Source organism: Capra hircus, chromosome 2 (assembly GCF_001704415.2).
Source record: "Capra hircus breed San Clemente chromosome 2, ASM170441v1, whole genome shotgun sequence".
Lineage (NCBI taxonomy): Eukaryota > Metazoa > Chordata > Mammalia > Artiodactyla > Bovidae > Capra > Capra hircus.
This window is the reverse complement of record NC_030809.1, coordinates 136340568-136357045: the sequence shown is the minus strand read 5'-3', so window position 1 is coordinate 136357045 and position 16478 is coordinate 136340568. Positions and strand designations below refer to the sequence as shown.

Below are 16478 nucleotides of genomic sequence, written 5' to 3'. Positions count from 1 at the left end.
TATGTATGCCTATGGCTGACTCATATTTATGTATGGCAGAAACTAACACAATATTGTAAAGCAATTATCCTCCAATTAAAAATAGAGTAAAAAAGAAAAAGATATATTCTTATTTATTTCAGCTGAGTCCCAAGACAGTAGGGGTGATTCTGTCTGCTGATGAGGCAGAGACATCAAAGCTCTTAAGCCCTGCCTCAGTGTCCAGCTCCCTATGGAGAATAGCCCTTGACAACTCTGTCAAAGGATCCTGTCAAAGATTATAACTAGGGTGTTGAAGTTAGATTATTTTGCTTTAAAACGTTTTTCTGTAGGCTTTTCCAAGCTATAAAACACTTTGAGCATGACATTGTTTTACATATATAAAACAGTCACAAAATAGCATTGTACAAAAGCATGTGCTTTTTCAAAGCATTCAATAAACATTGATGCCATTAGGATGAGGGTAAGGAGAAGAGAATGCTTTGGTTCAAAAACATTAGAGATTCTAAAAAGAGAGAAAAATTATAAAAGAGAGGTTTTTAAGCTAAAATGGGTTTGGTGAAATTACTTAAGGAAAAAAATATAATATGAAATATCCCAGAGTAAAAAATAATGATAGAAAATCTTGATTCGTTGAGCAAAACTTTCATTTATGTCATGATATTTTCTGTACCAAATATAAAGAAAATAAAGAAAATCCATCTTGTCAGCACAATGTTGAGCAACTTAATTTTGAATTATTCAAGTAGATGTGGAAACAACAAAATTTACCTTGTTGTAAAAGTCTCTATAATCACTTTTATATTTGGCTATCCAATCATTTTTTCCCTTTATGACTTTTTGTTTATTGATTATTTTAGGACACAAGAGATGAAGATAATGAAACTAAGGCCAGCAGTATGAGTAAATTGATGGTGACAAGAGAAAAAGTCACTGAACTACATATTTCTTCAACTGAAGTAGAAGAAATGGATATATCCAACTCAAAAGGTATCTTGCCATTATAATTCCTCAAGAATATGTTATCAAAGACAATCTCTATCTGGTCTCTTTTTCATAAAGCATTTTTCTTTTTTTTTAGAGGAAGCAAAAAATTAAATAAAACTTACTCCTACATAGGCAGCATAAAGGATGAACATATATGTTTACAATATAAATATATAAAATGATAAATATATATATATATTTAGAATTTAAAGGGAGATAGAACTAAGATAGTAGTAGGGGAAAGAGAGAACCGAAGGAACATATGAGTAAAAAGAGAGCATATTTCTGCTCTGAGAATGAGTGCAAAGATCATTACTGAGGCAAGCCACAATAAAGGAGTGGCTTATGTTTTCATACCACATTTTGGAATTCCAACTAGACTCCAGTGAATTTGAAACAGCATTGAACCTAGGAGTTAGTTTGGACGGCACTCTCAATTCAGGAACAGTAGTGTTCTAAGGCAGGGGCAGTAAAAATGGTCAGTGCATAGCAACAATAAAATGCAGTCAGACTTTTGTAGAGTTTATTACTCTTTTAAAATTCTTCGCAGACAATGCATCTCCATATGGCTTGCAACTAGGATGAACTACCCCCATGGCCCCTTATTTGATATGTCACTGCCTAGAAATAAATTATTTTCTTAAGTATTCCTCTTCATATCATATTGAAAGACAGTTGAAAACAATTTCAACATGTTTTAACACTTTTCTTACTTTTTTAAAAATTGTAAATATAGTTGATTTACAATATTGTGTTAGTTTCAGGCATATAAAAATGTGATTATACAGAGTGAAGTAAGCCAGAAAGAAAAACACCAATACAGTACACTAACACATATATATGGAATTTAGAAAGGTGGCAATGATGACCCTGTATGTGAGACAGCAAAAGAGACACACATGTATAGAGCGGACTTTTGGACTCTGAGAGAGAGGGAGAGGGTGGGATGATTTGGGAGAATGGCATTGAAACATGTACACTGTCATGTAAGAAATGAATCGCCAGTCTGTGTCCGATGCAGGATACAGGATGCTTGGGGCTGGTGCACGGGGATGACCCAGAGGGATGTTATGGGGAGGGAGGTGGGAGGGGGGTTCATGTTTGGGAACGCATGTACACCCGTGGTGGATTCATGTCACTGTAAGGCAAAACCAATACAGTATTGTAAAGTAAAATAAAGTAAAAATAATTTTTTTTAAAATGTGATTCAGTTATATACAGTTTTTCTAATTATTTTCCATTATAGTTTATTACAAGATATTGAATATTGTTCCCTTTGTTATATAGTAAGTCCTTGTTGCTTACATGTTTTATATGTAGTGATATGTGTCTATCTGGAGAAGGAAATGACAACTCACTCCAGTATTCTTGCCTGGAGAATCCCATGGCCAGAGGAGCCTGCAAGGCTATAGTCCATGGGATTGCAAAGAGACGGACACAACTGAAGAGACTTAACACACACATATGTGTTTGTTAATCCCTTACTCTTATTTTATTTTCCCTTCCCACTCTCCCTTTCCCTTTTGGTAGCCAAAAGTTTGTTTCTGTGAATACCATAAATCTGCTACAAAAAATATAATTCTGTTTGTGTTTTATATATAGATTCATCTTATTTTTTTTTTAGATTCCACATATAAGTGATATATATTTGTCTTTGTCTGATTTACTTCACTCAGTAGGATGATCTCTAGGTCCATACATGTTTCTGCAGATAGCAATATTTATTTATTCATTTTTTTATTTATATATTCGGCTGAGTAATATTTCATTGTGTGTGTGTGTGTGTGTATGTGTATCCATATATGTGTATATACATATTTCGGAGAAGGCAATGGCAACCCACTCCAGTACTCTTGCCTAGAAAAATCCCATGGATGGCAGAGCCTGGTGGGCTGCAGTCCATGGGGTCGTGAAGAGTCGGACACGACTGGACGACTTCACTTTCACATTTCACTTTGATGCATTGGAGAAGGAAATGGCAACCCACTCCAGTGTTCTTGCCTGGAGAATCCCAGGAACAAAGCAGCCTGGTGAGCTTCCATCTATAGTATCACACAGAATTGGACACGACTGAAGCGATTTAGCAGCAGCAGCAGCGCTTGTATATGTATATATATATATATATATATATGGTTGGTGCAAAAGTAATCGCGGTTTTGCCAGTGTCGAACTTTGCTGCTTGATGTTAGAACACATTCTTAAATAAATGTGGTTATGTTATACATTATTTTAATGCACTTTTTTTGCTAATGACATTACTTGTTATGTATTTTATATTCATTTTAGACTATGGAAATGATGTTACACAAAAAGCAAATTCAAGAGATTTTCTTATTCAAGTGCAAAATGGGTCATAAAGCAGCAGAAACAACTTGCAGCATCAACTCATTTTGTCCAGAAACTGCAAATGAACGTATTGTGCAGTAGTGGTTCAAGTAGTTTTACAAAGGAGATGAGAGCCTTGAAGATGAGGGGCATAGTGGCCAGTCATCTGAACTTGACAACAGTGAATTTTGAGAAATCATGGAAGCTGATCCTCTTACAACTAGACAAGAATTTGTCAAAGAACTCAAGTTTGACCATTTGCTTCATTCAGGATTTGAAGCAAATTGGAAAGGTGGAAAAGCTCAATAAGTGAGCTGACTGAAAATGAAAACAAATCGTCTTTTGAAGTGTCCTCTTCTCTTCTTCTACGCAATGACAATGAATCATTTCTCGATCAGATTGTGATGTGAGGTGAAAAGTGGATTTTATGTGACAGCCAGTGATGACCAGGTCAGCGACTGGATGGAGAAGAAGCTCCAGTGCACTTCCCAAAGCAAAACTCACAGCAAAAAATGTGCTGCTGGTCTGACCCACTACAGCTTAATGAATCCTGGCAAAATCATTATATCTGAGAAGTATGCTCAGCGAATCGATGAGATGCACCAAAAGTTGCAACTCCTGGTTGCATTGGTCAACAGAAAGGCCCCAATTCTTCTCCATGCCAACACCCTAATGCACATCACATAACCACTGCTTCAAAAGTTGGATGAATTGGGGTACGAAGTTTTGCCTCATCCACCATATTCACCTTACCTCTTGCCAACTGACTACTACTTCTTCAAGCATCTCAACAACTTTTTGAAGGTAAAATGCTTCCACAATCCGTAAGAAGCAGAAAATGCTTTCCAAGAATTCATTGAATCCCAAAGCGTGGTCTTTTGCACTACAGGAATAAAGAAACTTATCTCTCATTCACAAAAATGTGTTGATTGCAATGGTTCCTATTTTGATTAATAAAGATGTGTTCGAGTTTAGTTATAATGATTTAAACTTTGTGGTCCAGACCCACAATTACATTTGTACCAACCTACTAATATTCCAGTAATACCTTCCAGAGACACTTGAAGGGCACAGACAAAACTTTGTGTGCCTCAGGACCCAGGGGCAGGAGCAGTAACCACAAGAGACTGAACCAGGCCTGCCTGTGAGTGTTTGAAGGTCTCCTTCAGAGGCATGGGTCAGCAGTGGCCTGCTGTGGGGACACAGGCACTGGCTTCAGGAGTCCTGGGAGGAGTGGCGTATGGCATAATCCCTCTTGGAGGAGGTTGCCACTAGCCCCACCATAGAGCCACCAGGTGGGCGATCCACAAATTGCAGAAAAATATCAAAGAAGCTCTCACACTGTTGCAAAAGTTCTAGGCCCCACCACAGACTTCCTAACCTGGGAATCCAGCAAAAGGCTAAGAATACCAAGGAAATCTGATGTGAAGTTCAGCAGGATTTGATTACAGAACTTCCACAGGACTGAAGAAACAGACTATTGGAGAGTACAAACAAAACCTTGTGTGCACCAGGACCTAAGAGAAAAGAGTAATGAACCTACAAGAGACTGAGCCAGACTTGCCTGTGAGTGTTTGGGAGTCTCCAGTGAAGGTGTGGGTTGACAGTGGCCTGCTTCAGGGTCAGATACACTGGCAGCAGTATTCCTGGGAGGCACAGTGTGCTGGCATAAGTCTTTTGGTCAGATCAAACTACAGGAAGCAGACAACCCCATCACTAAGCAGAAAATTGGATTAATGATTCACTAAGCATGGCCTGCCAGAACAAGTCCCTCTGCCTACCAAAACAAGACCCAGTTTTTGCCACAGCCAGTCTTCTCATCAAGAAGCTTCTAAAAGCCTCTTATCCTCATCCATGAGAGGACAGAGAGAATGAAAACCACAGTCAGAAAACTAACCAAAATGATCATATGCATCACAGATTTGTGTAACTCAATGAAACTATGAGCTATGCCATGCAAGGCCACCTAAGATGAATGGGTCAAAATAGAGAGTTCTGACAAAATGTGGTCCCCTGGAGAAGGGAATGGTGAACCTCTTCAGCATTCTTGCTTTGAGAATCCCATGAATACTATGAAAAGGCAAAAAGATATGACACAAAAGATATGAAAGGTGTCAGTATGTGTCCAATATGCTACTGGAGAAGAGCAGGGAAATAGCTCCATAAGGAATAGAGGCTGAGCCAAACCAGGCAACCACAATGCCCAGTTGTGAATATATCTGATGGTGAAAGTAAAGTCTGATGCTGTAGAAAGCAATGTTGCAAGGAACCTGGAATGTTAGGTCCACGAATCAAGGAAAATTGGAAGTAGTCATACAGAAGATAGCAAGAGTGAATCAAAATTTTAGAAATCAGTGAACTAAAATGGATGGGAATTGGCAAATTTAATTCAGATGTCCAATACATCTACTACTGTGGGTAAGAATCACTTAGAAGAAATGGAAAAATCCTCACAGTCAACAAAAGATCCAAAATGCAGTAATTGGGTGCAATCTCAAAAATGACAGAATGATCTCGGTTCATTTCCAAGGCAGATCATTCAATAACACAGTAATCCAAGTCTATGCTTCAACCAATGATGTTGAAGTGCAATGGTTCTTGGAGACCTACAAGACCTTCTAGAACAAATACCAAAAAAAGATGTCCTTTTCGTCATAGGGGATTGAAATGCAAATGTAGGAAGTCAAGAGATACCTGAAGTAATAGGCAAGTTTGGCCTTGGAGTACAAAATGAAGCAGATCAAAGGCTAACAGAGTTTTGTCGAGAAAATGCAGTGGTCATGGCAAACACTTTCTTCAAAAAACACGAGGGATGACTACACATGGACATCACCAGATGGTCAATACTGAAATCAGATTGATTATATTCTTTGCATCCAGAGATGGAGAAGCTCTACACAGTCAGCAAAATAAGACTGGGAGCAAACTGTAGCTCAGATCATGAACTCCTTATTGCCAAATTCAGACTTAAATTGAAACAGTAGGGAAACCACCTACTTAGGTCAATCAGATATGACCTAAATCAAATCCCTTATGTTTATACAGTTGAAGTGACATATGGATTCAAGGGATTAGATCAGGTAAACAGAGTGCCAGAAGAACTATGGATGGAGGCTTGTAACATTGTATAGGAGATGGTGATCAAAACCATTCCCAAGAAAAAGAAATGACACAAGAGAAAATTGTTTTCTGAGGAGGCCTTACAATCAGCTGAGGAAAGGAAAGAAACAAAATGCAAAAGAGAAAAGAAAAGGATATATCCATTTGAATGCAGAATTTCAAAGAATAACAAGAAGAGATTAAAAAGCCTTTTTAACTGAACAATGCAAAGAAATAAAGGGAAAACAATAGAATGCAAAAGACTAGAGATTGCTCAAGAAAATCTAGAGCTACCAATGGAACATTTCATGCAAAGATGGGCACAATAAAGGACAGAAATTATATGGACATAATGGAAGTAGAAGATATTAAAAAGAAGTGGCAAGAATACACAGAATTATACAAAAAAGTTCTCAATGACCCAGATAACCATGATGGTGTGATCACTAATCTAGAGCCAGACATCCTGGAGTGCAAAGTAAAGTGGGTCTTAGGAAGCATCACTATGAACAAAGTTAGTGGAGTCGGAGTTGATGACATTGCTGAGCTATTTCAAATCCTAATAATGATGCTGTGAAAGTGCTGCATTCAATATGCCTGCAAATTTGGAAAACTCAGCAGTGGAAACCAGACTGGAAGAGATCAGTTTTCATTCCAATCCCAAAGAAGGGCAATGCCAAAGAATATTCAAACTACTGTGCCATTGTACTCGTTTCACGTGCTAGCAAGGTAAAGCTCAAAATCGTTCAAGTTAGGCTTCAACAGTACGTGAATTGAGAACTTCCATATATATAAGATGGATTTAGAAAAGGCAGAGGAACCAGAGATCAAATTGCCAACATACTTCAGATCACAGAAAAATCAAGAGAATTAAAAAAAAAAAAACATCTATTTCTGCTTCAGTGAATATGTCAAAGCCTTTGACTGTGTGGGTCACAACAAGCTGCGGAAATTTTTTTTTTTTAATTAGAATACCAGACCTCCTTACTTGTCTCCTGAGAAGCCTGTATTCAGGTCAAGAAGCAACAATTAGAATGAGATATGGAATCATGGACCGGTTCAAAATTGGGAGAGGAGTCTGTCAAGGTTGTATATTGTCAGTTTGCTTATTTAACATATGCAGAGTACATCATGCAATATAATGGGCTGGATAAATCTCAAACTGGAATCAAGATTGCTGGAAGAAATACCAATAACTGCAGATATGCAGGTGACACCACCCTTATGACAGATAGTGAAGAAGAAGTGAAGAGCCTCTTGACAAAGGTGAAAGAGGAGAATGAAAAAGCTGGCCTAAAATTCACCATTCAAAAAGCTCAGATCATAGCATCTAGTCCCATCACTGCATGGCAAATAGATGGGGTAAAAGTGGAAAAGTGACAGACTTTATTTTCTTGGGCTCCAATCTCACTACAGATGGTGACTGGAGCCATGAAATTAAAAGATATATGCTCTTTGGAAGAAAAGCTATGACAAACCTAGACACTGTGTTAAAAAGCAGAGGCATCACTCTGGTAGCAAAGGTCAAGTATGGATGTGATATTTGGACCATAAAGAAGGCTGAGCACCAAAGTATTTAAGCTTTCAAGCTGTGTTGCTGGAGAAGATTCTTGCGAGTCCTTTGGGAAGCAAGGAGATTAAACCAGTCAATCCTAAAGGAAATAAACCCTGAATATTCATCGGAAGGACTGATGCTGAAACTGAAGCTCCAATACTTTGGCTGCTTGATGTGAAGATCTGACTCACTGGAAAAGACCATGATGCTGGGAAAGATTTAGGGCAGGAGAAGGGGGTGACAGAGGATCAGATGCCTAGATGGCATCATTGGACATGAATTTGAGGAAACTCCACGAGATAGTAAAGGACAGATAAGCCTGGAGTGCTGCAGTCCATGGGATTACAAAGAGTTGCGACTGAGCGACTGAACAACAGCAACAAATATTCCACTGTATTTATCCCACTCCAGTATTCTTGCCTGCAAACACTCATGAACAGAAGAACCTTGTTGATATGGTCCGTGGGGTCCCAAAAGAGTCAGATATGATTTAGTGACTAAACAACAAAACAAAGCTTCAGGGGTTTCCCTTGTGGCTCAGTGGTAAAGAATCTACCTGCCAGTGCAGGAGACACAGGCTTGATCTCTCAGTTGGGAAGACCCCCTGGGGAAGGAAGTGGAAACAAATTCATTCCAGTATTCTTGCCTGGGAAATCCCAGGGAGAGATGAACCTGGCAGGCTACAGTCCAGGGGGTTAAAAAAAGAGTTGGACATGACTGCAACTAAGAAACAAACAACAACATATACCACACTTTCTTAAGCTAGTCATACATTAAGGGCATTTGTGTTGTTTCCATGACTCAGTTCAGTTCAGTTAAGTCACTCAGATGTGTCCAACTCTTTGCAACTCCATGGACTGCAGCACGCCAGGCCTCGCTGCCCATCACCAACTCCCAGAGTTCACTCAAACTCATGTCCATCCAGTCGGTGATGCCATCCAGCCATCTCATCCTCTGTCGTCCCCTTCTCCCCCCACCTTCAATCTTTCCCAGGATCAGGGTCTTTTCAAATGAGTCAGTTCTTTACATCGTGTGGTGAAAGTATTGAAGTTTCAGCTTCAGTATCAGTCCTTCCAATTAATATTCAGGATTGATTTCCTTTAGAATAGACTTATTGGATCTCCTTGCAGTCCAAGAGACTCTCAAGAGTCTTCTCCAACACCACAGTTCAAAAGCATCAAGCTGAGTTCTTCAGCACTAAGCTTTCTTTATGGTCCAACTCTCACATACATACAAGACTACTGGAAAAACCATAGCTTTGACTAGACAGACCTTGACTGGCAAAGCAATGTCTGCTTTTTAATATGCAGTCTAAGTTGGTCATAAATTTTATTCCAAGGAACAATTGTCTTTTAATTTCATGGCTGCAGTCAACATCTGCAGTGATTTTGGAGCTCCCCAAAATAAAGTATCTCACTGTTTCCACATGTATTTGCCATGAAGTGATGGGACCAGATGTCACGATCTTACTTTTCTGAATGCTGAGTTTTCCACTTTTGTCAAGAGGCTCTTTAGTTCTTCTTCACTTTCTGCCATAAGGGTGGTGTTATCTGCATATCTGAGGTTATTGATATTTTTCCTGGCAATCTTGACTCTAGCTTGTGCTTCACCCAGCCTAGTATTTCTAATGAGGTACTCTGCATATAAATTAAATAAGCAGGTGACAATATACAGCCTTGACGTACTCCTTTCCCAACCTGGAACCAGTCTGTTGTTCCATGCTTCCTGACCTGCATACAGACTTCTCAAGAGGCAGGTCAGGTGGTCTGGTATTCCCATCACTTTTAGAATTTTCCAGAGTTTGTTTTGGTCTAAACAATCAAAGGATTTGGCATAGTCAACAGAGCAGAAATAGATGTTTCCTGGAACTCTCTTGCTGTTTCAATGATCCAATGGATGTTGGCAATTTGATCTCTGGTTTCTCTGCCTTTTCTAAAACCAGCTTGAACATCTTGAAGTTCACAGTTCACATACTGTTAAAGCATGACTCGAAGAATTTTGAGCATTACTGCTAGCGTGTGAGATGAGTGCAATTGTGTGGTAGTTTGAGCATTCTTTGGCATTGCCTTTCTTTGGGATTGGAATGAAAACTGACCTTTTCCAGTCCTGTGGCCAGTGCTGAGTTTTCCAAATTTGCTGGAATATTGAGTGGAGCACTTTCACAGCATCATATTTCAGGATTTGAAATAACACAACTGGAATTCCATCACCTCCACCAGCTTTGTTTATAGTGATGCTTTCTAAGGCCCACTTGACTTCACATTCCAGGATATCCGCCTCTAGATCAGTGATCACACCATTGTGATTATCCGGGTCATGAAGATCTTTTTTGTATAGTCCTTCTGTGTATTCTTGCCACCTCTTCTTAATATCGTCTGCTTCTGTTAGGTTCATACCATTTCTGTCCTTTATTATGCCCATCTTTGCATGAAATTTTCCCTTGGTATCTCTAATTTTCTTGAAGAGTTCTCTAGACTTTCCCATTCTATTGTTGTTCTCTATTTCTTTGCACTGATTGCTGAGGAAGGTTTTCTTATCTCTCCTTGTTATTCTTTGAAACTCTGCATTTAGATGGGTATATCTTTTCTTTTCTCTTTTGCCTTAGCTTCTCTTCTATTCACAGCTATTTGTAAGGTTTCCTTAGACAACCATTTTGCCTTTTTGCATTTCTTTTCCTTGTCTAGACTATTGTAAATAGTTCTGTTATGAACACTGTGGTACACGTATCCTTTCAAATTAAAACTTTCGTCTTTTCTGAATATGTGACCAGGAGTGTGATTGTTGGATCTTATGGTAGCTCTATTTTTAATTTTTTAAGGAGCTTCCATATAGTTTTCCAATAATGGCTGCACCCATTTTCCCATCCATTATTTTCCCACCAACAGTATAAGAGATTCCACACTCTATCAAATATTTCTTTGTAGAAATTTTGGTGATAGACATTCTGACTGCTGTGATATGATACCTCACTGTGTTTTTGATTTGCCATAATTGGTGATTATAATCATAATTGGTGAAGTTAAGCATCTTTTCATTTGCCTGTTGGCTATGTGGATGTTCCTTTGGAGACATGTCTACTTCATTTTGCACAAATGCCCATACTACCCAAAGTAATCTGCAGATTTAATCAGAACCTTATCAAATTATCCAGGAAATTTTTCACAGAACCAGAACAAACAACTCTAAAACTTATATGGAACCACAAAAGACTCAGTCTTGCCAAAGTCCTGAGGAAAATGTACAAGCTGGAGGTCTAATCCTTTAAGATTTCAGACAATATTGCAGAGCTACAGTAATCAAAACATCATGGTATTGGCACAAAAACAGGCAAACAGATCAATGGAACAGAATAGAGAGCCTAGAAAGAAATCCACATACCTAAGGTCAATTAATCTTTGTCGAAGGAGGCAAACCTATATAATGGAAGGAAAAAAAAGTCTCTTCAGCAATTGGTGTTGAGAAAGCTGAACAGCTGGATATAAATCGATGAAATTAGAACACTCCATCACACCATACACAAAAACAAACTCAAAATGGTTTAAAGACCTAAATATAACATGACACAATAAAACACCTAGAAGACATAAATTGTGACAATATTTTCTTACATCAGTCAATATTTTCTTTAGAGCAAAGCAAAACAAATAAAAACAAAAATAAACAAATGGTATCTATAAATTTAAAAGCTTTTGCACAGCAAAGGAAACCATCAACAAAACACAAAAGACAATCTATGGAATGGGAGAAAATATTTGCAATGACATGACCAACACAGGATTAATATCAAAAATATTTATATAACTCAATATCAAGAAAACAACCTAATCAAAAATGGGCAGAAGGTCTTAACACTTTTTTTTGTTTGTTTCTACAGAAAAAATAGAAACCTCAGAGTGTGCCACAAACAAACCAGTCATGGTGCCTGGCTCTCCTGAATCTCATTTGATACCAGATGACAATGACTCCAAAGATCAGACAGTAGTGATAAAACCATTGCCCCTTCCAACATTAATCAATGCTCCTGGTGGTGAATTTCACCCAAACTCCAGTGATACTGGTAAGGACTATGGAACAAACTCTTTTATGGATGTAGCCACTAATCTCAAATTTGTATCTGAGTTAATGATAATGTGATGTTGGATGTTAGCTTGGGAGTCAGAATACTTGCAATTTATACACCTATTACTTTATAAAAATGCTTTAGGTTTCTTTGCCCAGTAGGCTGCTCACCTGAAAAACGAAGAGTTGCAATGGATGATCTCTCAAGTCTTTTCTAAAAGTGAAAATCTGTTATTCTATTTTTTTTTTCTTTTTTAGATTCTATTCCCATGCAGGTCATTGTAGATTATTGAATAGAGTTTCCTGTGCTACACGATAGGTTCATTGGTCATCTGTTTTATATATAGTAGAGAAGGCAATGGCACCCCACTCCAGTATCTTTGCCTGGAAAATCCCATGGGCGGAGGAGCCTGGTAGGCTGCAGTCCATGGAGTCGCTGAGTCGGACACGACTGACCAACTTCCCTTTCACTTTCCACTCTCATGCACTGGAGAAGGAAATGGCAACCCACTCCAGTGTTCTTGTCTGGAGAATCCCAGGGACAGGGGACCTTGGTGGGCTGCAGTCTATGGGGTCACACAGAGTCGGACACAACTGAAGTGACTTGGCAGCAGCAGCAGCAGCAGTGCATATATGTCAATCCCAGTCTCCCAAGTTACCCATCCCCCATTCCCTGCTTAATATCCCTGTTTATTTTCTATATCAGTGACTCAATTTATGTTTTGTTAATAGGATCATTTTTACCATTATTTTTTTGTTTCTCATATAAGCAATATAATACGATATTTGTTTTTGTCTGACTTACTTCACTCAGTATAACAATTGTTAGTTCATCCATGTTGCTACAAATGGCGTTATTGCATTCTTTTTTTATAGCTGAATAATTATCATTGTATAATATGTGCCACCTCTTTACCAATTCCTCCGTGAATGGACATTTAGTATTGCAAGTAGTGCTGCAATGAACCTTGGGGGTGAATGTATCCTTTTGAATTATGTTTTTTTCTGGATATATGCTCAAGAGTGGGACTATTCGATTATATGGTAGCTCTGTTTTCAGTCTTTGGGGAATTTCCATAGTGTTCTTCATAGTGGCTGTACCAATTTACATTCCTATCAACAATGTAAAAGGATTCTCTTTCCTCCATACCCTCTCCAGCATTAATGTTTGTAGGTGTTTTGAAGATGGCCATTTTAATTGGTGTGAGGTGACGCCTTATTTTAGTTTTGATTTGCATTTGTCTAATAATTAGTGATATTGACCATATTTTCATGTGCCTCTTGGCCATCTATATGTCTTCTTTGAAGAAATGTCTATTTAGATCTACTTATTATGTGATTAAGTTGTTTGTTTTTATATTGAGCTGCATGTGCTTTTTGCATATTTTGGAGATTTGTCCCTCGTTTGTTGCTTCATTTGCAGATATCTTCTCCCGTCCAGTGAGTTGTCTTTTCTTTTTGCTTATGGTTTTCTTTAGTGTGTAACAGTTTTTAAGTTTAATTAATTCTCATTTGTTTATTTTTGTTTTAATTCTTATTACTCTTGGAGGTGTATCAAAAAAAGATAATGCTATGTCAGAGAGTGTTCTGCCTATGCTTTTCCCTAAGAGTTTTTTTCAATGTAGTTCTGAGAATCCTAGCCACAGCAGTCAGAGAGGAAAAAGAATGCAAACTGGAAAAGAAGTAAAAATATCAGTTTTTACTATACTAAGAAAATCCTGAAGATGAAACTATTAAAATTCATGAGTGAATTCAGTAAAATTGAAAGATACAAAATTAATACACAGAAACCTCTCTCATTTCTACCCATTAGCAATGAAAAATCAGAGAAAGAATTAAGGAAACAATACAATTTACCATCACATCAAAGGGAATAAAATACCTTTGAATAAACTTACCTACGGAGACAAAATACCTGTACTCTGAAAACTATAATATACTTATAACAGAAATTGAAGATGACACAACAGATAGAAAGATATTACATGTTCTTGGATTGGAAGAATCAATATTGTCAAAATGACTACTGAAGCCAATCTTCAGATCCAAAGCAATCCCTATCAAATTACCAACAGCATTTTCACAGAATTAGAATGAAAATTTTCACAATTTGTATGGACACACAAAAGACTCCAAATGGCCAAGGACAATCTTGAGAAAGAAAAAGAGATTCTTGCAAACTCTGTTCCCTGACTTCAGACTATAGTGTTGTATTTGTTTAGTCACTATGTCTTGTCTGACTTGTTTGCAACCCTATGGACTGTAGCCAGCCAGGATCCTGTATCCATGGGATTTCCCAGGCAAGAATACTGGAGTGAGTTGCCATTCCTTCTCCATGGGATCTTCTTAATCCAAGGATCAAACCCATGTCTCCTGCATTGGCAGGCAGATTCTTTACCACTGAGCCACCAGGGAAGCCCTCAGACATAGTACAAAGCTACAAATAAAAATAGTATGTTACTGTCACAAAAACAGAAATATAGATCAATGCAACTGGATAAAAAGCCTAGAGATAAACCCACATACCTATGGTTATTTAATCTGTGAAAAAGGAGGCAAGAATATACAATGGAGAAAAGATAGACTCTTCACTAAGGGGTGCTGAGAAAGTTGGACAGCTACATGTAAAAGAATGAAATTAGAACCCTACACACACACACACACACACACACACACACACACAAACTCTAAATTGATTAAAGACCTAAAATTAAGGTCAGATACTAGAAATTCTGCTATTATAAATTCTTGGGTTATCAACAATAATATAGCTATTTTGGCTTATGAGTGAATTGGTCAAAAAATTGGATTCCTTGAGATAGACACTAATTTAAAATAGTTTAAAAGCTATTTATTCCACATGGGAATTCATAATGAAAAGACTGAAGAAACAAGGCTTGGAAAAGTAAAAATATATCAGGGTGTGAGGCTAGAAGTACAGTGTCTACCAGCTGTTCACACTTCTGACACCAGTTTCAAAATGAGATGTTCCTTTTTTGTGTGTGTGATTGGCTACAAGAATTCAGAACTCACGGAAAGCTATTATGCTCAAGATTATGGTTTTTTTACAGTGAAAAAATATGCAGATTAAAGTCAATCAATGGAAAAGATTCATGATAAAGTGTCCAAGGAATCGTAGCTCCCATTTGTTCTCTCCTAATGAAGACATGGACAGCACTATTCTCTTGGCAATGACTTGCAACAAAGTAATTGAAGTATTGCAACCAGGGACACTTACCTGAGCCTTGGTGTGCCCAGTTTTTATTGGAGCTCCATGGTCGACTCCACAGTCAGCTCCAAACAGCTGATCTCAGTCTCCAGGCCCACTGGGGTCAAGTTGATACCACGTGACTCAATAATAAATGACATTGCTGGACTTTCTACTTTGGCCACAGACCAAAGACATCCTGTCCTCATCAGACAGGACATCCTAAGGGATTATATATTACCCATCAGGGCTAAGTGTAAAGGCCAGAGCTCTTTTGGGGCAAGGTAAAATTCTCTATTACATACAAAGCCTAAGCATGACAGAGGCAAAGTGTGAACACTATCAAGACTCCATATATATTAGTTTTCTGTTGTCTATGAACAAATTTATCTTTTTAAAAGAACGCAATTCATTATATCACAGTTATGTACACTAGAAGTTTGGGCTGGCACAGTTGATTTCTCTACTTCAAGTATGGCAAAGCCAAAGTCAAGGTGTTGTCCATCTCAGATTTTAGCCAGAGACTCTAAGAAGCAATACACTTTCAAGACCATTTAGATTGTTGGGAGAACACTGTTCTTTGCAGTCACTGGACTGAGATTTCTGGTTCCTTTTTGCCTGCCAACTGGTGTGGCTCTTAGCTCCTGGAAGCCTCTGGTTCTTTATCTCTGAGCCAGTTGTGCCTCAGATCCTTCTCATATTTGGAATTTCTCTACACTCTTTTTCTTCCACACATCTTTTCTGCCTACAGCTGAATAAATTTCTCTCCTTTTAAGGGTTCACCCGAACCTGTTTTAAAGTCCATAACCTTAATTACATATGCAAAGACCCATTTTCCCTGTAGTTTAACATATTCTATAAGTTCCAGGGTTTAGCGTATCAACATCTTGGGAAAAATTCATATAATCTATCATCTCTATAATTCTCTGTGGCTTCATGAATTTCTCCATGAAGCAAAGAACGTGAGCACCAACAGTCTCTAAGCATCAATGTCTATTATATTAATATAAATACCACAGAGGCCAGGCAGATAATGCTGATGAATGAAATGGGCTGGTGAGAATGTAGTGAGTGCAGGCTATGAGGAAACTAGAGCAGAGGATGACAAACTATGGCCAGATGCAAGCTCAGTTTACTGACCACTTTCAGTAAATAAGCTTGTATTTTCTATGTCTCATTTTAGTCTATAATGACATAGATGACCTGTCAACCAACACAGACTGCATGGTTTACAAAGCTGCAAATATTTACTATATACCCATTTAC

At 38.1% G+C, this 16478-nt stretch overlaps 1 protein-coding gene across 1 annotated transcript in view; it reads left to right on the top strand.

Moving 5' to 3' along the window:
- The window catches only part of LGSN (lengsin, lens protein with glutamine synthetase domain), a 65372-nt gene that overhangs the window by 39297 nt on the left and 9597 nt on the right, over positions 1–16478 (top strand). The window contains exons 2-3 of the mRNA XM_005675803.3: positions 840–969; positions 11820–12002. Coding sequence (XP_005675860.2) covers positions 840–969; positions 11820–12002 — 313 coding nt within the window. The remainder of the gene's footprint in view (positions 1–839; positions 970–11819; positions 12003–16478) is intronic.